At 48.6% G+C, this 21,964-nt stretch overlaps 2 protein-coding genes across 19 annotated transcripts in view; both read right to left on the bottom strand.

The window, feature by feature from the left end:
- RGS8 (regulator of G protein signaling 8) overlaps window positions 1-20,103 on the bottom strand; it is a 28,790-nt gene extending 8,687 nt beyond the window's left edge. The window contains exons 1-5 of one of the 14 annotated variants that reach the window (XM_019291662.3): window positions 19,248-19,269; window positions 12,625-12,683; window positions 10,963-11,135; window positions 8,656-8,757; window positions 7,709-7,773 (exon numbers count right to left, since the gene is read on the bottom strand). In XM_019291662.3, the coding sequence (XP_019147207.1) occupies window positions 7,709-7,773; window positions 8,656-8,757; window positions 10,963-10,997 (202 nt within the window). In that variant the 5' untranslated portion in view covers window positions 10,998-11,135; window positions 12,625-12,683; window positions 19,248-19,269. Of the gene's footprint in view, window positions 1-7,708; window positions 7,774-8,655; window positions 8,758-10,597; window positions 11,136-12,166; window positions 12,376-12,624; window positions 12,714-12,911; window positions 13,288-13,401; window positions 14,054-19,247 lie in introns of those variants that run through there. The other 13 variants (XM_019291663.3, XM_010409387.3, XM_019291664.3 and 10 more) reach the window with 13 other exon arrangements.
- Window positions 20,104-20,205: 102 nt separating this feature from the next.
- The window catches only part of DARS2 (aspartyl-tRNA synthetase 2, mitochondrial), a 28,119-nt gene continuing 26,360 nt past the window's right edge, over window positions 20,206-21,964 (bottom strand). For all 5 annotated transcript variants that reach the window (XR_005602499.1, XR_005602498.1, XR_005602500.1 and 2 more), the window contains one exon: window positions 20,206-20,872. The gene's annotated coding sequence lies outside the window, so the exon portion shown is untranslated. The remainder of the gene's footprint in view (window positions 20,873-21,964) is intronic.

The raw sequence follows: 21,964 nt of genomic DNA, 5'->3' as shown, positions 1-21,964 counted from the left end.
TCTGTTTTCCAGCTAACATGGCAAAAGACTTTCCTTGAGACTGGGACACCCACCCTTTGGAAAGTTACTTTTGGAATTATCAAGCTTTAACTCTTGGCATCTTGTGCATGTTAATGCAACACTTTGTAACACCCTATCTGTCATTAAGAAAAACCTTTAATAAAACATGGCTGCTGTGGACTTGTCTCCTATGTTTTCTGTCACTTTGCTTTATTGCCTGGTGCCATTTTTAGTTCTGAATTAAAGAGAGGAAAGCTCTTGGAGAGTCTGTTACAGCTCCAATAAAGGGTAGAGGGAAAGGACAAGCATAATTATGGCTTGTCTAGTCAGTGGTAAAAGTGTGCTTAGCATTTGCTAATGCTCAGCAATTGTGACATTTCAGTCAATCTGAGTCAGCCAGGGCAGATTGGAAATATGGAAAGATTTATTAGGCAATCTGTGTCCTCTTAAACCCCTGCCTGGGCCTATTTATGGATGCAATCATTGTTTTTTATTTCCTTTCCCTGAATGGCACCAGTGGAGTTGAAGTAGCTGATGGCTTCACACATAGCCTTTCTCCTTGGGATAAATTTAGGTTCTCATGTTTTGTTTTGTTTTGTTTTCCCAATAACATGTTTCTAACACTTCCTGGTCTTTTGCAATAGGATCTGGGGTTTTGTAGCTCATGACTGGAAAGCTCTTGAGTCAGCACTGGCTACTTCCCGGCAACTGTCTAAAAATACTGATGGAACTGGGGTAGCACTTGGCAAGGTCAGACTCCTCAAAAGGATAAAGGGAGCAAGGACAAGGCATGTCCAGCCTCTCATCCACTGGCATCCTCAAGTCCTTCTGGGCAGGGCTGCTCTTGATCTGTTCATCCCTCAGCCTGGATTGATATTGGGGGTTGCCCTGATCCACGTGCAGCACCTTGCACTTGGTCTTATTAAACCGCATGAGATTTCTATGGGCCCATTCCTCAAGCTTGTCTAGATCCCTGTGTATAATCCTAGCATCTTTCAAACGGGCTATTCAGACAGTTCCTTCTATATGCTGTATATGTTATCTATATGCTATATATAATATATATGCTATTTATATGCTCCCTGTATGCTGTATATATGTATATGCTATGTATGCTACAGATCTATGGCAATGTAACACTGCCCTGCGTTTCCTTTGCATGTCCTAAACTTCTTCCTGCTTATTTTGTTTCTGGCAATAACTTAGGACATGGAGATATTTTCCAGCTCCTGCTGAAGACTCAAGCCCTAAGCAATGGCCCCGGGTATTGAACAGCAATAAATAATCCTATTTCTGTCTGAATGTCAGTCACAGGAGATGTCTGACTGCCCAGATCCTCAGAGGGAAAGGCAGAAGAGATATCAAGCCAGACAAGCCCAAATTAGAGACTAAACCTCTCTGCATTGGGTTCCTCAAAACTCCTTCATTAGCGGGCTCTGTGCACTGACTCCTCCATCAGCAGTCTGCTATCAGCAATATAAATGCATCCATCCCATCTCAGCCATGCTCCCTCCTTCTGTCAGCCCCAGAAACAGCTGTATTATTCCAGCTTGTCCTGACACTTCTTAATTCAAGCAATTTCAGGAGATCAGGGTTTTGCACTGCTAGAGTGGACAAAACTGGGGCTCTTGTCCAAATAACAGTGCAAATTATGGGTCCAAGCCTGGGGAAATATTGTGACATCAGCCCAGAGAAGCCTGCAGAGCAGAATGCCAAAGGTATCTCCAGGAGCAGGGCACCTCTCAGGATCACCCTGCCTGTGGCTGCTTTCAGCATCTCCATGGGTAGATAAACATGGTGAGGGGTGTTTTAGGGCTGCTGCCCTTCCTGAAATCTGAGACACAGAAACATTTTCCAAAACCTGTGTCCCCCTTAGTGCCTATAAAATTCACAGGAATTTAATCTGTGCGAGAGCAAGGGAAGGACCGGAGAACAGGGCAGGGAGTCTTTGCGGGCTGACAGCTTTCAGAAAGAAGGAAACAAAACACGGAGAAAATTCCAGTTCCTCAAGATCTATGTCATTTTATATATTATCAGCTCCTAGGATGCTTGACATTAAATATTGCAGCACCCAAGCACACTGCTATGTCTCTGCAGTCTTTGCTGTGTCCCTGCTGAGATCTTGCTCCCCTGTCTCTGTCCTGGTCTTTTTTTCCCCCCCTTTTCCTCTAAAAGAGCCCCAGAGTCCCAGCACTGACAGAGGATCACTTGCAGGAATAGCAGAGTTGCATGAAAGTACCATATCTGCAAAATATCATCACTGCAAAATACAATATCTGAAAAATGTAATACCTGCAAAATATAATGTCTGCTAAAAAAAGGGAATGTCATGACTGACAAGGAGAGAAAGGCATTTGCTATAGCCCTGCCCCAGAGAGCAGCTGCAGCAGGTTCCCCTGGGACCAGGAGGTTTCTATGAGCTCTGCCTTCTGCTCTAATGTCAATCAGCTCCTTTATATCCTGAAATAAGTTTAGACAGTGAATGGATAAATAATAGTGTCTGGCTGTTCTCTGCTTTTTTTATACACTCCTGTCATGCACTCTTCACAGCCTTTGAGGAGCTGCAAGTGATGAGGCTGAACCTGTGAGGACCTTGCACAGGAAGCTTTGGATGCAGTCATCCTTGACTGCCTGGTTTTCCATAGTTTTCATCTTTAGCCCTTGACTGCCTGCCAGCCTTTCCAGCTGTGCCTAACAGCCAGGTTTGGGGAATTGCTGCCAGAAGTTTGTCATGGAACAGTGACAAATCTGATTGAAAGGGCAGGAAGACAAGTAGGCATGGGAACTGCCACGACCTGAGGTGGAATTTCACCTGGATGTTGACTTCAATCTCCTCCTCTCCTTCACAACACATGAAGGCTATCAAGAAATGATCACTCATGAATGATCAGCATTTCAAAGCTCATCCTGCCCAACTGGACATTGTTTTTCCTGGGGCAACCAGCACTGGAGTGTAATGTGATATGAGCAGGAGAGAGATTTCACCTCCTGAAATATCCTGGAGTGCAATTCCAAGGGGATGCTTTACAGAGAAAGCACAGGAATTAAAAGGAGGATTAGAAGTCTGCAGATGAAGCAGCACAGAATAATCCCTAACCTGTGGCCCAAAGGCATGGCCACTCAGGGGGACAGGATGTGCTGGTGTAGGTGCACAGCCCTTCAAGACAACTATTGGACAGTTATTCAGGAATTTGACTCAAGAGTCCTCTGCTTGAAGCCAAAGGAGGAAATCGATACTGATGGAGCAGATAAGTCGAAGGCAAAGAAACAGAGCTCTTTACTGAATGTCAAGAGTCTGAGGGAGAAGCAGCAGACATTTGCTATTTTACTTTTTCAGTGTAGATATAAGCTTCAAAATGCCCTACTCTCCATTCAGACTGACTGAGGAAAGAACAAGAGCATTGCCAGGTGAGATTGTTAAGTGCTCAGACATTACTCAGGATCTTGCAGGTCACCTGTGAGTTATGCAATGACAGGAATTTCTGTTTTATGAATGGGCGGTGCCAGGCAGTTCAATGGCCATGTGAGGACAGGGACTCCTGAAATCCCATTGAGGAGATGGAGAGTGGACCCTTTCCGTCAAGAAGGGCTGTGGAGGAAGGGACTGAAGTGGGGAGCAGAAAACACAAGAAAAGTCTTAACTAAATCAAGATCCATCTTGAGGAAGAGCCCAGATTAGTGGCAGCCTAATAACCAAGCACCTGCCACTGTCAGAACAAGAAAACAATCAACAGTCATTTATTTAATGCATGTGTTTCACCCCATCAGCAACCAGACTTCACGCAGGGAGTAGAGTCCCTGTGGCTGGTGGATGGATGGATTGGCTCCATGGAACGTGTTGGGTCCAGGACTAGAGAGACAAGGTCACAGTGCTCTGCACAGCACACCAACGTGCTCTCACTGCTGCTGAGCAGTGCTCCCCTTAATCTCAGCTACCTGTCACCAGCACAATGCTAATACTGTTCTGGCTTAGAAAGAACTTGGAATAGGTTGGGATATTCCTATGCTGTGTAGGAAGTGAAGGAATGTGTAGATAACAGGAGGAGAACAACAGTAAAGTTTCGGCGGAAGAGCACAGAGATCACAAAAAATCTGGAGAAAAATCACCCTTGAGATAAAAGTGGGAATTCAGCAGGGAAGGTTTTTGGTGTCGGGTGCTTTGTTGAAAAGGGTTGAGGACAGACTGTCCTGCTGGATGCTGGATAAATGATAAGCCATGTGTCCAGCCCCGTGAGGGATGTAGAATGAGACATGCTATTGCTTGTATTTCCCTCCAGCAGCCTGTCACAAGAAATCCTCATCTGGCTGGCCAGCCTGTGCCTCCTGGGCACAGGCACAGCAAGGGGAGTAATACTCAGTTACTCACATGCATGCACTCACACTCTGGGGACAACGTTGAGCTCGCTTCCCTGGGAGCCTTCATTCTGGGACAAAATGGGAAAAGATGCCAAAATCCAAATGCATGTTTAAAACACTGCTCTTTCTCCCTGGGCACCCAAGGAAATACTGCATACAGTCTGCCTCTTACTCTCTAAATTCCCTGACGAGAGCAGGATCAGACTCCCCTCTCCTGTTGCTTGCTCAGAAGCCCTGACCCCATTGAACATGGCTATGCTGTGCGTCTGGCAGTGAGCTCAGACAGGGCTCCTGATGTAAAATAGGGATTGTCTGCCTGACCCCAGGGTTCCTCAGTTGATTTGCTTCACCCATTAGCAAAAGAAATTAGGATATCATTGCATTGACCTATCCATCTGGGGCTGCCAGCAGGCAGAGCTGCTGCATCCTGCTGCTCAGCACTGCTCACTCCAGGAGGGATGAGGGAATTGAGTCCCAGGGCCAGTACAAAAGCGAGGTGGGGAAAGCCCTCCTGCATTTCCTACTCACAATCTCATGTCAAAGTCAACTCAAATTATCCTTTGAATGGCTGGGGAATTAATCCAAATCAGACCACTCTATGCAGAGGGCATTACCCAGCCTGGGAATCTCCCAAGACAAATAATTGCTTCAAATCCCAGGGGATTTTAATCCTCCACTCGAGGTGCTGCCCCACAGCAGCAGGTCAGGATCAAATATTACCTGCACAGGTCATTCATTAGAAGGGTGAGGGGAGATCAGGGAGAGCTCCACAGGGCCATCACACTTCAAGGGATATCTGGCAAAGGTGATCATAGAATCACAGAATGGTTTGGGCTGGAAGGGACCTTAAAAATAATCTTATTCCAACCCCTTTGCCATGGGCAGGGACACCTCCCACTAGACCAGGTGGCTCAAATTCCCAGCCAGCCTGGCGTAATGACACTCTCCGTAGTCTGTGAAATGCATGGCACCTACTCAGGTCACTTCCATTCAGAAACCTTTTGGAGACTCATGCAAATAGGAAAGGGAAGAAGTGTTTTTCCCTTCTAACAGAGTACTGCCGCCCCGTGAGCCTCCTGCATGTCTGAGGGCAGCCTGCTCACCTGGGCACTTTGGAGAGCCTCTTAGGGAACTCTGATCCACATTCTTGCTCCTTGGAGCAATTTTACCAATTGTCCAACCCCTTGCAGTACTGCCTACAAGATCTGCCCCATTTGCAGCTGCTCCATCCAGCTACTGAGTCCCACTTGAGCACTTCGGGGTTTATTTTCCCTGGAGAACAGTTTGGCTGGAAGGGACCAAAACCATCTGATGCAGCAGAAAGCACCACACAACCCCCTGAAATCACAATCCTCTTTCCAAAATAAATGACTGTCCATCTAGTGAAGACAGTTTCTGACAGATGTGTCAAGCAGAAATGCTCTACCTGTGGATGCTGTGAGTCCCGGGGGGGATTCTCCCCGAGCTCAGCTGGTGCTTAGCCCATGCCCGCAGGCATGAATTCAAATTTTCCCTGGCTAATGCTGTTCACCTGAGCAGTCACAGGGAAATTAGACTGGGACAGTTCTGTCCTCATCTTGGCACTAAAAGCAGAATATTTGCTGGCAGCTTCCCTAGAGACAGATGCCAGCAGACCAGGCACAGCTTTATTTACTCCCAGATTTTGGCCACTTAAGGCTCCCTTACCTGTCTAACATCAGCACATCCTAACAGCAAAAATGCAGCTCATACAATATAATTAATTCTATGAATATGTGCTCTTCTCTCCTTTAAACCAGTGTAACTAAAATAACACTTCTGTTTCAACAGAACGTTTTGTATTTGCATCATTATAACCCTTGACTGCCAGGCTGGCAATTCCAGAAACTTCAGGTGCAGAGCAGTTATAAAATATTCCTTTAGAAAGTAGTTTATTAAACAAGAATATTTTGTGTCATCAATCATCAGGCAATGTCACTGTGACTGCTGATAAAAAAAGATTAATTTAAATTTTAAAGATCGCCTTCTGTTGCTATTAGGAACTGAATATTTTTCATTAGAAACTGAATATTTTTCATCAGTGCCAGAGAGTTATCAGAATTACTTTCCATTCTAAGAGATGGGAAAAAATCCTGATAATTCATTTATCACTCCAAAAGGCAAATTTATTAATAAAACCAGACACCCTTTTGGAGGTTGCTGGACAAAATAATTCTACCTATGAACTAAGGCTTGATTAAGCATTTTTGCAGTAGTCAGCTGAAGAGGGAAATATATAACATCAGGACATAGGTGGGTAAATTCACTGGGGTTTGTAATCCAAGCACTTTTTCTACAGTCTGTATCTAATAAAGAAAACTTCTACTTTTACACCGGTGAAGAAGAAATGGGTTTCAGTTCAGGATGGTAACAGGGATGTGAATATCCTTGCCCTCCCCTCTTCCCATCCCACAGGCACCCTATAATCTCCTTGCATTTTCCCCTTCTTGTTCTGAATTTCCACAAAAGAAATGTTCCTTTTCAGTCATACCTAGCTACACCATGTATTTTTTCCCCTATTGGCTGCAAGAGCAATGATCTCAACTAGAGACTGCTGCTAAAATTACATACTGCTTTTCCTGCCTTGGTCAGCCAGCCTGTTTAAAGTTGTCACTTAATTCCCTGCCAAAACTGTTGTCATCTCAGTAGAAACCTAGCAAAATCACCCTTCACTTAATAATATAATTCTACACTTATATTTTAAAATGTAAGGAAAACCTGGGTCTCTAAGCAAGCCAGACAGCTCCTTATTGCCAAAAAACAGTTCACCACCTACGTTGACTTTTCCCCAACCTTGACTTTCTAGGGTTTAATTCTGCAATAGAAGCCCATGAATGAACCCGTACTGGGAAATTTGCTGTCTTGTTTATAATTTCTCAGTGTGAAAATGCTGGTGAAGCAGAGCAATATTTGCTGAACAGAACTCATAGGATTAATCTGTTGAGCAGAGCAGGGGGTGCTGCTTATAGGTTGGCATAAGGTCTCTGGATGTGAAATATTCAGGTTTGCTGAGATAACCACAAATCAGGCTCTGCTCAGGGGGACTGCAGGTGATTTCTCTGCGACAGGGCAAGTCATTCAAGGGTACTAAGCTGGAAGAGGCAGCACCTTGGGCTTATGGCTTTAGCAGTTGTGGTCAGGAGCAAAGCCATGAAGGGAACACACAAAACCCTTTTATCCAGAGGGCAATTAGTGCCTATAAAGGATGGTGACTGCTGGGGAGTGAGCAGCTCTGGAGGACCATGCCCCTGCTATGCAACACACATTCTGCCCTAACTACAACAGGGGTTAAGGGCAGAGGAGGAAATAAAAGAAGAATTTGATCTCTACTCACACTTATGGGACAAAAGGACATCAAAAGAGTCTGCCCATCTTGTTGCTTCTTCTGTTGACAGTCCTCTGTAAGGAAAAGATGGGGCAAGTTATGGGCAACCCATGGCTGCTCATCCTCTCTGGAGCTGTTTGATGAGGGTGCCGAGGAAGGCTGGAATTCTTCTCGCCTGATTTTGGAGGTCTAGAGTGTAGAACTGAGCCAAGTGACCTTGGGCTCCCTCTAGAATCAGTGAGGAGATACCAAGGCACCTGCAGGGATTCTGCTCATCTCATATCCCCAGGCAGGCAGGTAAAATAGGCCAGGTGAATCATACCCAAAAAGGGACCAATTTTTCCTCATTGACTCTAAGCAGAGGCCCAGGGAAGAAGCTCAGATGCAGACATTTACATTGTAAAAGCCAAAAGTCAGGCAAAATGAAACTCAGCCCTGCAGAAGTGTTTATTTCTCTCACTTGCCTTTCAGGGGATCTTAGCTCAGGTGTAAGCAGGGACTTGTGGTCAGATGAGTCCCATCCCACGTCTCAAATCAGGATTCTGGAGGGTCTGAAACATCTCCCTCAAGCATAGTGCAAACCCTCACCTGAATTTTGGCAGTGTTAAATATAAGGCTGAGCTGAAGATGACCTGAAATTGCTGGTCACCTCTTACACCAAGCCAACTGCTCAGGGTTTGATTTGTGATGACAGAGGTGTACATTATGTCTCCAAATAGGTGCAGACATATCCCACACACACAGCAGTAGGGACTGTGAGCATGTCCTGTCTCATGGCAGAGCTCATGTCAAAGATCCAGGTATTTCCTGAGGCTGTTCCTGATGGATCAGTGCTGGTTTGTTTTCCTTGTGGAAGTAGTCACAGCTTATACAAAGTACAACAAAAGCAAGACAATACTGGAGAAGCGGGTGGGTGGGTAGGGGAAGGACAGGAGTGATGCTGCAGCTATACTCACTTCAAAGCCCGGTTGGGCTTGTCCGGAAGAATAGCTGTGAAATCATTATATGAGTCTGATTTGTGAGACAGGCAGCCCAGGCGAGTCCTCATCCCTCTGTTCCTGTGGTCGAGGTGGGGAAGCAGGGGTGTTAGCAGGGGAAAACCAAAGAAGAGGATGATTATAAGTCTAGCCAGCTTGGCAAAAGAAAAAGAACAAACCCCAAAAAACCTCAGTGGCTCTGTGCTAGATCTGTGTCCTTTGTTCCCTCATGTGTGAGAGGGACCCTGAGACATCTCCAGGCAGATGCTAAGGGTGAACACAGCACCAGAACAGCTAAAGGCTCACCCACACCAGGCGTTCAGCTGCCTTGGTTGGCAAAATGGCTTTGAAAGGCTACGCTTTGGGATGGTTTCTTGGAAAGTCCTGCTCTGCTCAGATGTGGGAGGAGAGCAATGGGCAGCAGTACAAGAAATCAGTTGCCACGTTCCAGCAGCACCAGAAACAGCACAAATACCAGAGTTGGAGGGCAGGAGAGGGCAGGAGAGGGCTGGAGGAAGGAGAGGGGTAGTAAAGCACCTGCGAGGTGAGCCTGTGCTGCAAAACCGTGAGTTCCCAGCCAGGATCAATCCCAAGCATCTTCTTTAGACTCAGGATTACATAAGCAGGATCAAACTGCCTGTTTCCTGACATGCTTACCCAAGCAGACAATGGCTTTATTGCTTTTTTCCTCTAAATTTCAGCCCAGTCCCAGAGCCTTCAATCCTCCACCAGCCCCTGGCGTCCTTGCCCAGCCCCTTCCCAGGACAGCAGCCACAGCATCCTTCATTACATAACCCAGGATGGGCAGGGACACAGAGGGACAGGGAAATGGAATACACACACGCATTACACAGGACTGGCATCACCTTTTCCCCAAAAACATGTAGGGCCTGCCTAATGGGTTTGCATGGGCTCTGAGATCTGCCTCTCCAGCCCAAACCTCTCTGAAATTCTCTGGATATCAAACTAGGCCATTCTCTCCTCCGGACCACTGGAAGAGCATTTAGTGACCCTGTCTCCACTTCTCAGCTGCTGGACCTACTTTGGAGCAGCTGAAAGCCCTTCTCCAAGCCCTGCTGCCAAACAGATGCTGAATACTTTCTGTGACTGCAGAAGTACAGCATTTTTTCCCTTCCATCTCTAATTCTTGCAGAACACTTCAGCACCAGTGCCTGAGCCAATCTGTAGTGAGCCTGTTTCCCCCTTCTCCTCCCACCCTTCGGAGAGCTTCTATTATTGCACATTTTAATGTAATCTTAAAGCAAATTAAATGTTAATTAAATGCACTGAGTGTCTCCCTGGTGCAACACAGGCAGCTTGCAGCGTTTAACAAGCACAAAAACCAGGAGCTCTTCAGTCATGGGAATTGTTGCACAGCCTCCAACTGCAGGCCCATGGCCATGGGCCCGGGATGCTACACTCCACAAACTCCAGATGAGAGCACAGGGAATGCCACATTCCCCGCTGGACTTGCTGTGTTTGAGTGGACACTGAGCCCACCACAGGATCCTTCTGGTACCTCTCCTGATGCCTCCTGTATGCCACCTTTCTGTTCCCTGCTCTGTTTGCTCACAAATTTCCCAGCAAGAGGTGTGACAGGCATTACTGCAGTACTGCTCAGATCCCCCTCTGATGCCTGAGATCAAGGGACTGCAGCAGGGAATTAGAGCAGGTGAGGGGTAGAGCTGCTGTGCCATGGGCAGGGAGTTGGTTCCTCATGGAACACCCTTCTCTCAGTGAGGACTTCCAAGACAGGATATAGAAGAGAGAGAGAGGGAAAGGAATTGGGTCTGCAGGAGGTGGAGAGGCAAGGGAAGGACAGGAGGGAAGAGGGGACACTGCAGTGAGCTGAAGGGCTTGCTGGACAAGGCAGACAACAGAATGGGCAGGGGTGAGAGATGCACCGTGTCTTTCCAGTTACCTCCGTGGGATAAGTAACGCAGCCATTCAGGCATCCAGTTATGGTTTACCCTTTAACTGGCTGGCTTGGACTGCAGTCAGGGCTGCTTGCAGGAGGCAGGAGTGCGGGAAGAAGGGATTTACTGTTTCATGTCCTGGCACTTAAAAATATACCAAAGAATCCTCTTTGCCAAAGCCAAGAAGGGCCAGTTGTCCTCAACCCATTTGATCCTTGCCTCCTACCATGGAAAGTCAATTGTTCAATGGAAGATGTTGAGAGGTGAGGGATGGTCACAGAGGAGAGACAGCATTTCCTTCTAAGACCAGGACTGCAGGTAAAGTCCAGCTTCAGGTCTAAAGTGGTTTGAGTTTGTTGTCCCAGCTCACCAGGGAGCAGCAGCAGTTGGCATTATCCCACTCATCCTTCAACATCTGCGAAGGTCTCTCCTCAACGGGCAGAGCTCTGGGCTGACCTTGCTAAGAAGACCAAACTACCTCTTGTGCCTGTCCCTCCAGGTCATGGCTGATGTTACTGGCCAGGCATCATGGAAAAGCTGGCACTGCAAACAGAATAACAGGAGGACTTCATGCATCTGCAAGTGCTGCTCCTTTCACCACCACAGGCTCAAGCACTCACACAAAAATAACTCAAAGCAAGCAACTCCTTGTTGGGGTGGTGGGAGCCTGCGGGGAGCCACCAAGGAGATGCACAGCCTGCAAAGGAGAGGGAAGGAGAGAGGGAGATTGGAGACGGCAGGGTCCTTGTGAGCCTTGGCACACTGAAGAGCAACTGGTTGATAACTCTCACATCAACAGAGAGCAAAGGTGAGATCCACCAGGCAGGAGACCCAGGGGGCAAAGAACAGGACTCTATGATGAGCAAAGGCAAAGGTTTCTGATTTGCCAGGACAGAGCCAAGCTCCAGGTACCCTCCATGTCATGTCCTCCTGCCCACTGGGAACAACCAAGGATAAGACTAAGGAGCTAATGAGAACTGAGAGGGTGTGCAAGGAGTCAGGATCCTGCTCTGCTGGGGCCTGGGGAGACCCTGGAGCTTGGGCTGCCCAATGCAACATACCTCTTAAAACCTGATTACATTAAAAATGCACAAAGCCTCTTCCCCACTAAATTAATGAAACCAGGATTGCGTTGCACTGCCAGTGAGTGCATTTCCTTAATCCTCACCCTGACCAGCTGCTTAACTGTGCTCTAACTGAAATCAATCCTTGTAATTCCTTAAGCCCCTTTAAATTTCCTCATTAACAGCCTCACCCGCATGTGGGGCCACAGCATATGACTTCCTAGAGTCCAGCAGCTCCTGCTCCTCTTTCCCACTGCTGCTCCAAGGTGACAGCTGGAAGTGGAGCTGGGTGCTCTCTCCCTTGCAGCCTCCTCCAGCAGCCTGAATTTTGGGGTACTGTTATGAAAGAGCCTTCTGCTCACCCCCACTCCCACCCACTCAGCCCTTACAGTAACCACCTGCACTGCTGAGCAGCACCCAACTTCACTAAAATCCCAAAGTCCATCCAACTTCACAGGTGCTGGGACCTGTGTTTCCCGTGAAGGCAATCCCACTGCTTGGCTGACATACCCACGGATGTTTCCTCTGTTTGCAAATAAAGCCAGTCAGTTATGACTTTGAAATGTAAGCTGTGGCGTCTGGTAAAGGCGTTGCAATAAAGGTCCTGTTGAGGGGATTTTCCTCCTGCTCCATCCTTCATCCTACCTCCCCCTTCTATAAAGGGAACCCGGTCAAGGAGAATTGCCAGCCTCATCATGGATGTGTTTTGGGGGTTTCTCCTTGAGAGACAGAAAGGGAGGGGTGTGATTAGGACGTTCAGGTTATCAAGCCACCTGAGCAAAGATAAAGAAGCCATCCCAGTACAAGAAAATAAACAGCACGAAGGTCAAACAAACAAACAAACAAAACAGCAAACCATTAGATCTCTCAGGGGGTTCAGGAGATTAAGACCATCTATTCACATGCAGAGAAAGCCAGGGAAAAAAAGAACACAGAGGCACTGCAGACACTGCGAAAAAGATACTCACTGCCTTTGACCCGTCCTCTCTGCCGGGGGGTCTGTGCCGACAGCGTGGTCAGAGAAGCTCTGGGGAGAGAGCAGAGCGGTCTTCTTCAGAGACAGCCCCCTGCTCGGTGTGACAGTCACATCTCGACACCCCTCCCTTCCCTACCTTTCCCCGGGCAGCAGCAGCGGCAGCAGCAGCAGCGCAGCTCAGAGCCGCTCTCGCATCAGCCCCAGCCCGGCTGCGCAGCCGGCTCCCAGCGCCCAGCGCCGGCTCTGCTCCGGAGCCCAGCGCATCCCCGCCTCACCCACCTGGCAGCAGAAGCCCAGCTTCTCGCCCCGAGGGGACGGGGGACCGCCGCGCACGGGCGGAGGATGCCAAAGGCTGCCGGGGAGCATCTGGGGGCGGGGAGGGGGGATGCCTGCGAAAGCGCTCGCTTTTGTCACCCTCGCTGCGTTGGAATAAAGCACCCGCCCGCCTCGCTATGAACGGCTGCTCGGAGCTTTAGGGAAGGTTGCTGCCCTCAGATCGCTTATCTCCAGGAGTTGTCACAGACAGAAGGGATGGAAGAGTTTCATTAAAGAGCCCAGGTGTCAGCAGGGCCAAGGAAGATTTTGGCACAAGGCAAAGAAGAACCTTATTGCTGGGCATGGGATGACAGGATCAAAAATCCACCCAGTGACGTGGCAGACCCCCTGAACCCACCTTCCCTTCTCTCACCTGGTGTGTACATCCCTGGAAGTTCCCTCAGTGCCCTCCCCCCTATGTATGGGCTCCAATCCCTTTTTCTCCTGCACCCACCTTCATCCTCCAGAGAATATGTATGGCATGTCCAGGGCACCCCGGTGGCTCTAACAACAACCTAACCCATGTCACCAACAGCCCCCCAGCTCTGGGCTCAGCACAGCCACCAGTGGCAGCACCTGGTGTTGCACAGGCGCTAATGGGGGTCACTGAGAGCTCACTGAGAGCTCAAGCTGTGGGATCTCCATTGCTTTTTTGATCCTGACAAAGCTGATTGACTTAAAAAAAAATAATAATAAAAAAAGTCCTCTCCAGTTTAACAAGTCATTGCCTTTTCCTTGGAAACTTGTAGTCACCTTCCTCTCTGCTAAAACACTGCTGGCTTTGGCAAGCATGCCTTGAGATAGCACATTATCACCAGGCGCCATTCCTGGGGAGAGGCAGAGTCCTGCAAAACCTCCTACAAAACCACAGGGTTTAGCAGCAAAGATCCCAGCTCTCCTTCAGTTTGGATCCCCTCCTTGACAGCTCAGCATGGCATGGAAATGTTTGCCTTGTTCTTATCCCTCTCATGGCAAAGCCCAGGTCATCCTGACTGGGATTAATCACATCTCCAGTTATCAGAAAACAAGCACTGAAAAAATGCTGCGGCCAGCAAAACCTCCTCTAAACCACAGTCAAAGGTTGAGGCTCATCCTCTGCCTCTGCTACCACAGGCTGGTTTGTGCAAGTTAAGTAACAGTCAGCTGCAGCCCTTGTCCCAAAACCCAAGCCAAATTTAACTTCTAATATGTCATTTTTGGTTTAGTATGTTATTTCCATGCTCCTGGGTTCCCTCTGGGCACTGCAGGGGGTCACAAGTGACAAGGTTTTCATAACAGTCCCAGGACATCCCTCAGCTCTCATTCACAACACATACACTGTGGGCTGGAGGAGGTCACTAAAATGTTCAATCCAAAAAGCTCTGGATGATTCTGCTCCATTATTCAGATACTCTGAGACTTTGCTGCAGTCCCAAACAGATCAAACTCTGGTCCACTACACTGAATGGGACAAATCACTGGATCACGGGAGTGGCTTCCACTTCTCCCTCTGGTTTTACACCAGTTTTAGATATTGCCATCTCATAGCCATCAACAGTATGAGACCCCCAATTCCTATTTCTCCAGTACCTCATTAGACCCTTTTTCTGAGCTCAGTGAGATCCTGAATAACACACAAATTACTCTGAATGCCAACAATTTTTCTTTCTAGTTTCCTAGGGCAGGTGTGAGTTAATAGAGAACAATAAGCAAACTGTTCTGACAAAGGCACTATGGGAAATGTAATTAAATTGCAGATAAAGAGAACTACGGGGTTTTTACAGGGTAATATTTTAGAAAGCTTCTGTGCAGTAGGTTTATAGCAAATTCCTTCTAAAATAGCCCTCCTGCTTCTGACCGCTCTGTAGTTTCTATTTAAATGCTTTTAATAAAATAACTCATTTTGATATTAGGCTTGAATCCCATACAAAAATTTAAATCTCTCCAAAAATTGCTCCAAAACAATTTCCTCCTGACCTGGTAGCAGCAAACACACAAGCAGTGAACACGTCCAGTGTTGGGAGTGTTGGCTGTCACTGTGGAGGGCAGAAGGGAATTTGCCAGCCTGTTCCCTACATGTTAACCTCCCTCTCCAGGGTCCTTTTCACCCTCCCCATTATTTTCAATCCCTCCCTGCCTAATCCAGTTGTTTTGACCATTGATCATTACTCAAATGGTTTTTATCCAAAAACCCCATCCAGACCAAATAGCTCCACCAGCTTCAGTTGATCCCAGTTTCTACCAAATGAGAGGTAATTGTGTGGCCTGAAGACACCTCAGCTGTCCTGACACATCCAGCAGGACCAGGAAGGCAGCTCTGGCTGGTGGTGATGCGGCTTTTGCCTCTCCACATGCAGGGATGTTCTTCCAGGGGCTGGCAGCCAAGCACCCTTCTCTGTTTGGAGCAGGAAGATCAGACCATGCATACACTGACTGGCTCATTTGCTTGGCTGTAGGTTTGCCTTAAATTAACCCCTTTACCTTGACATTTAAGTAGACTTCTCCCTGTCCTCTCACCCTTGTTCTGTATCCTTGGGGGTTTGCTGCCCCTCTGGGGTGCCATTATTTTATGTTTGATGACCTGCTGCTATTGCTTCCACTTCTCATTTCCAACTTCATGGTCTTGTCATATTTACAGTGATGCCTGCCACACTTTGAACTTCATTGGGTTGTGCTTGCTTTTACTTCATGATTTTTCTTGGGTCCATGGCAGCATCTCTCCTTGTTGGTACTGTGCTCCAAGGGACTCATTCAAGGGGTGAGCTTTCACAACCTGCTGGTCCAAGAGGATTTTCCCTCCTGCCAAGAAAAGCACTTCTTCACTCTGCTGTGATGCTGGGCAGCTACATCCCCACAGGTGAAATCATTCCCTGATGTGTTTTCATGAGATCCTGTTGCCTCTGAGATCCCTCCAGAGGATGCTCTGTGGCACCAGTGGAAGGTGCCCCTGCCCATGGCAGGAGGTTGGAACTTGATGAACTTTAAGGTTCCTTCCAATCCAAACCATCCTGGGATTTTGTGTAGGCTCTGTCACTGCAAAATGCCAATTACAGGAGGCTGGCTGCCTCCCACAGTAGTCCTGGCTCTGGGAATCCAGGTGAGCAGCAAAGCCTGCCTTAAGCTCAGCCACAAACCTGCAGCCACACTGCTGCAACCCAGGGGGGGTTGGGGCTTTTGCTGGACTACTGAAAGGAATAAAGCATCATTTGATCTCCTTCACAGTCATTCAAAATTTATCCATAATCCAGAATGGTACCTATATGGGCCCCACCCCACAGGAATTCAGATTAGCAATTAATCAATCAGTCTCCAGAGTCTGCTGTTCTCCACTACCATTTGCAATTAAACCTGGAAGGAAATTACTTGTAACTTTCATCCAGCTGTTCACTGTGCCAGGCTGCCCTGCTGTCTTGTCTGAAAACACACTTCGTCCAGCACAAGGTGACTGCCTTGGAAGGAAGGAATTATAGCTGGTGTAGATCACTTGCTAAACTACAAAACAAACCACATACTTATATTAATTGCAAACTGAAGCCCTTTCTAAAAAGAGATCTCCAGTAGCACCAGGAAATATCCACAGATGCACCTCAGAATGTTTTTAAGGAGTTAATTTATCTATTTATCTTAAACCTCAAATCATTCTCCACCTCAGGCCTGGCAGGGAGGAAATCCTTAAAGGTGAAACAGGGGAGCCAGAGTTTCAGGGACAGGTGAGGAGACCATGGAGCTGGATGGGGAGTTGATCGGGGAAGCCACGGCACGTGCTCTACAAGGGAAGGCAAGGCAATTAAATTGCAGATAAAGAGAATTATGGGGTTTTTACAGGGTAATATTTTCGAAAGCTTCTGTGCAGTAGGCTTATAGCAAATTCCTTCTGAATCAAACTGCCCTTGAAAATGAAAGAATATGTTCAAAAATAAAATGTAAAAATAAAAATAAAAAAGAGTTACGTAAAGTGAGATCCACAGTTGTGGCTGTGGCTTAGCTCGAAAGCATGGCAGCTATTTAAATTCTCCTGTGTCAATGATAAAACTGTCTCCTGGCCATGTTTGTGGCTCCTGGGCACAGCGATTGCTGCAGCAGAACAGATGCTTCTGCTGCAAGATGGCTCCTGGCCTGTGCTCCCTGCTCCCTCCCAAATTCCTCCGGGTAGGTAGGACACAAAAACAACAGCAAAGCAGGGCAGGAAGCTCCAGGATGAGAAGGGCAGGCAGGAATCAAAGGGAAGAATTTTCCCTTTAAAGCACTTTATTACAGTTTCATAATTGTTCTCTGAGGAAATGAGCTGCCATGCCCAGGAGCAGCTCCATGGAAAGGAACGTGCTATGGCTCTGCCTGTGCATTGTGGAGGATGCTGTGAGCATGGAGCAGGGAGGCAGAAAGGATTGGAGTTGACACAGAGCTGCTCTGTGCAGCCTTGGAGTCCTCCCAGCTTTCAGCATCGCTGCTGCTGTCAATATGGCAGTGGCTGGAATGCAGCTCTGTGCATGGCTGGGAAGCTGGGACAGATCCACCCCGACAGACAGAGCTCCACAATGATCCCTTGCCATGGATTCTCCGTCCCTCGCAGGGTTTGATTGAGATCTGATGCTCGGCACAGGTCAGGGAGCAAGGCTTGCTGACAGATAGGGTTAATTTTCTGCTGGGACATCATCTGAGGTGTTTGCAAGAAGCCTGCATTTTGTGAGCTGAATACTGCAAACTAGCTGTTTACTGAGTGTTAAAAATCAGACCCGAGACCTCGGGGTTGCAGTCCCAAATTAATTTATGATGGACAAGGTCTACACTGCTCTGCTCTTATCGATGTTATTCCAAAGACTGGGGCTTGCAGGGCATCAAGATCCCACAGCAAATATTTCCTGGGGCCGTTAACTGCTCTCTGTGCCACGGGGAGGTCACTCCCACCACAGCAAAGCACCTGAGCACGTGCTTAACTTTAAACACACGAGCGGCTGAATGGGTATTTGTAGGATGAAATACAAACAGGGTTAGCCACAAGGGTGAGTTGGGATTTCTCTTTCGTCTCTGGAGGCTTCTGCTGCAGCCTTAACTAAAATATAAATTAGGTGAGTGAGATGAGCTCGTCCTCTTTCTCCAGCAGACGGTGGTTCTCTCACAAAAATGTCTGCTGCATCCAGCACTAATTTCTCCTCGGGAGAGTGGCTGCCATCAGTGCCCGTGTCCTGCCAGACTGGAGAGAGATGCTCCCTGAGCTCTGCCAAAGCCTGAGCCAGCCCAGCCCTAAGGCCTGGGCAATGTCCCCAGAGTCGCATGGAAGGGGGGCAGGGCAAGAGGCCAGGCTTGTCCCAGCGCTGCTCTCGGGGCTGCAGGGACAAGAGAAGGGCAGCATAGCAGGACAGAGGAAGCTCTGCCCATTTATTATGCAACCTGTGGGCTCCCCAGATGGAGGAATGCAATGGCATTCCACTTCGATGGGGCACAGCAGCCAGGATCAGCCACGGGGAGAAGATGCCAACACAACAGGACAACAGGCCCCTCGTATTTGTCAGCTGTGCCAAAAAAACGGTTTATTTGCTCCACCCATGGGAGAGCAAAGAGCTGACCCTCACCACTGTGGGAGTCTCCATGAGTTACAGCAGCCCCACCATCACAGCAGCAGGAAAATGAGCCCCCCCAGTTCAGCTGGTTCTTCCCCCAGAGTGCACATGCCCATGCCATCTGCAAGTTTTTGCTCCAGCCTTGGATCAGTGCAGCTCTCTCTTGCCTCCAACATGGTCTCTTTTCGCTCCAATTAGTTTTATTTTTAACCAGGTCAGCCACAGTGCTCAGCCCAGGCATTAGTCACAATGTCACATATACCAAAATATTCAAAGCAAACACAATCCACCATTTAAAAACCACAATAATAGCAAAGCAGGGGGGGAAGATGCCAAGATGGTTAAGATCTCAGAGGTGCAGGCACAAGCACAGGCTGATGTTTTCTCCCAGCATCAAAGGCCTAGTGCTAATCCCATTGCAACTGAGATCATCCCAGAACCATTCCGGCTCCTCCCCAGTCAGGGCTGGGCTGAGACTAAGAAACGCTGTTCTTTCCCTGCCTGCTAATTAAAAACAAGCCGTGTCTGTGTCCCTTTGACCATCCATAAGATGCCACGGGAGGATTAATGCACGGGGAGAAGCCTTGCAGTGGCATAAATAGGGATGACATCCGAGCAGCACCCTTCCCCTCCCACTTTGCCTGAAGAGCCCTCCTTCCCCGCAGGAAACTGGGGCAGGAACAACTCAAAATCCCTCCTCCCCCAGGGCAAGGGAAGTACCACCGGGCCTTTCATCACCTTCCAAGCCCCTCCTGGCTCTTACCTGTGCTGAAGCTATGTGGCCTTTGGTGCTTGATGGACACTGCTGGTTGGGGCTCTGAGAAACTGCGGAGTCCCAGTGCATCGGGGAGGGCAACGGACCCGGCCCAGCCACGGTTATCTCCGCAGGAGCAGCAGCACTGTGCCACTTTCCCCGGCTCCCCAGCCCTGCGTCTCATGAAAAGAACAAGAGCTGGTGGAAGGAGGGGGGTTAGGAAAGAGAGGGAAGGGGGAGAAGGGAGAGCGGGAGCTCTCGCAGATGCACACACAGAGCATACAGAGGCTTGTATAGGATGGCACTGCCTGACTTGCTCTCATTATTGCTGCAGGCTGGCTGCTGCCCATGGAGAACTCGCCAGCATCTGCTGCTGACCATGGGCATGGGGGAAAGGGACAGGAAAGAGATTAGGGTCTTACACACCATCGGAGCAAGGAAAGCGACTGCCTGGGCATAGGGGACTCTGTGGTCTTTGTTTGCTTTTACCTGGGAGCGGAAGAGCTGTGCTAGAGGGCAGGAAGAGATTGCAGTGATGGAGAGTTCAGCTTTTCATGGATGACTCATTTCTTCCTTTGAACTTCACAATATCCCCAAGCCCAGTGCTCCCCCGGGACTCCAAGGGATGGCACTGGACTGGCCTGACCCAGGGCTCTGAGAGAGGTGTTACATGGAGATGGACAGAAAGTGGGTTGCACATCCCCAAAGCACCAGCACTGCGAAAAGCTCAGCCTCCCCCTCATCCCCATTATCTGGGTCGTGCTGATACAGATCCAAAGGGCTGGAAGGGCTGTTTGAGGGGGTTGAAAGACACTCCAGCCATGACAACTCCCATTTGCATCCTGTCAGGAAGCTGCTGGCAGAGCTGCCTGCAGTCCCTGACACTGCTGCTCTGCTGCAATGACAGACCCAAAACGGTGGGATCCAGAGATCCAGCCAGAATCATTCCCAAAGGGGCACCAATTCCTCACTCCACAGGTTTTATTTTTCTAAAGCATCACATGCTAGAAGCATGTGCCCCTCTGGAAGAAAGTGAGAGCTTTGTACTTCATGCCTTTTTCAGCTTTTTGAAAGCTCCCAAACCTCTTCCTCTCCTCTTCTCCAGTGCTTTGCCACTCAGAGGGTCTGGGTCTTGCCTGGGGGAGCTCAGTTCAGTCAGAAGGATTAAAATGAAAGTCAAGTCAGATGCCTGAAGTATTATACCCTCCCCAAAACCCCCAGTCATCCGTTTTACTCCAAGGTTTCTCACTGGTGTTTGCAGACACATGGATCTCTAGCCACAGGACTGCTGTTAATAGAAATCAATGGGTGATATACATGGAATTACAAGCACAGAATTTCCAAGTCAATACCCTCCCCAGCAGTTAACCTGGCAGCACACCAGGCCCATCCCCATCTCTGAGTGGCTGTGTTCAGTGTTCAGTACCACACCTTCAAGACTCACCTGGGAACACATGCATTCCTACAGCAGAGGACAGGATCAGTCCTACTGAGCCAAAATCTAGTACCCTGATTACTTGCCTGCTCCACTGGCCTCAGGATGGATGTTACCCAGGCCCAGGAAACCTCCCCCTCACTGGTCACTCTGCCAGGAGCTGTCAGAACATATTTCAAGTCTCAGCATTCCATCAGCCCTGCAATAGAAAAGGTCTTGCTGTGGATCAATAGCTGTGGATGGCTCCTCTGCCTGGAGCAGCACATACAAGACCCAAGGGATGATCACTTCAGGGTCTATAACCAGGTATCCCATCCTTATTCCCACCACAAGAGGAGCGAGAAGCTGAGGTTTGATGCTATATCAAGATCATGATTGTTTCTCCATCCCAGAGAGATCCCAGTGGTGCTGGGGAGCTGGATCCCTTTAGGATGTTAAAATCCGGAGCAATACCACTGCAGAGGGGGGTGTGGGCGTCTCTCTTGCAGGTCTCTGCATCTGTATTACTTAAATCCCTAACAAAGCTGCCAGGAGTCTGAGGATGCACAGCTTTCCTAGACCCCAGGGATTTCCAAGTGCATCCGTTCTCTGTAGGGCTGTTTTTAATGGGGATAAACTGCAGTGCCATCTCCCAGTACACTGAGGGGGGGGGTGGGCAAGAACCATCTTTGGGGAAAATAATCCCCACATCTGTCTTGTGGGGAGTGAGGAGCTGTCTGCTCCGTGCCCCAAGGCATGCAGCCAAACTTCCAGTCTGCAGGAGGACAGACCCTCTGGCAGCCTCGTAGGCTAGGGTCTGATTCTCTCACAGGGAAGAAAAAAGGGCAAGACCCCTCAGATGATTTGCAATGTGCTGTCCAGGACTTGCAAGGGGACACTGTCAGTGCCACTGTCTGTCATCACTGTGAAGGTGCCCCCAGCTTTATAGGGGCAGGGACAGCTTCTCCCTGGGTGACCCGGGATTTCCAGCTGCATGTGAAAAAGCAGGTTTGTTTTGTATGCATGCAAAAGCCTAAACTTAGCAAGCAAGATGTTAATTTGTGAGGGGAAAATAGGCCATATTTATGTAACTTTGAAAAGCTGCAGCAAAGGCTACAGATCCAATGGGAGAGGAGCATCTGCTCCCAGCTCAGGGCTTTGTGAGAGCTCCAGCAATTGCATATTCATTGCCCCACACTCCAAAGAACCAGCTTTTAGGCTTTCCAGACTAAGAATAGAGGTCTTGTGTTTGCTGCTCCATGGCCCGAGTTTTGTCCCAGATTAGAGGCACCAGGGTGTGGAGCTGCAAATG

Source organism: Corvus cornix, chromosome 8 (genome assembly GCF_000738735.6).
Source record: "Corvus cornix cornix isolate S_Up_H32 chromosome 8, ASM73873v5, whole genome shotgun sequence".
Lineage (NCBI taxonomy): Eukaryota > Metazoa > Chordata > Aves > Passeriformes > Corvidae > Corvus > Corvus cornix.
This window is presented reverse-complemented; position numbering and strand designations above follow the sequence as displayed.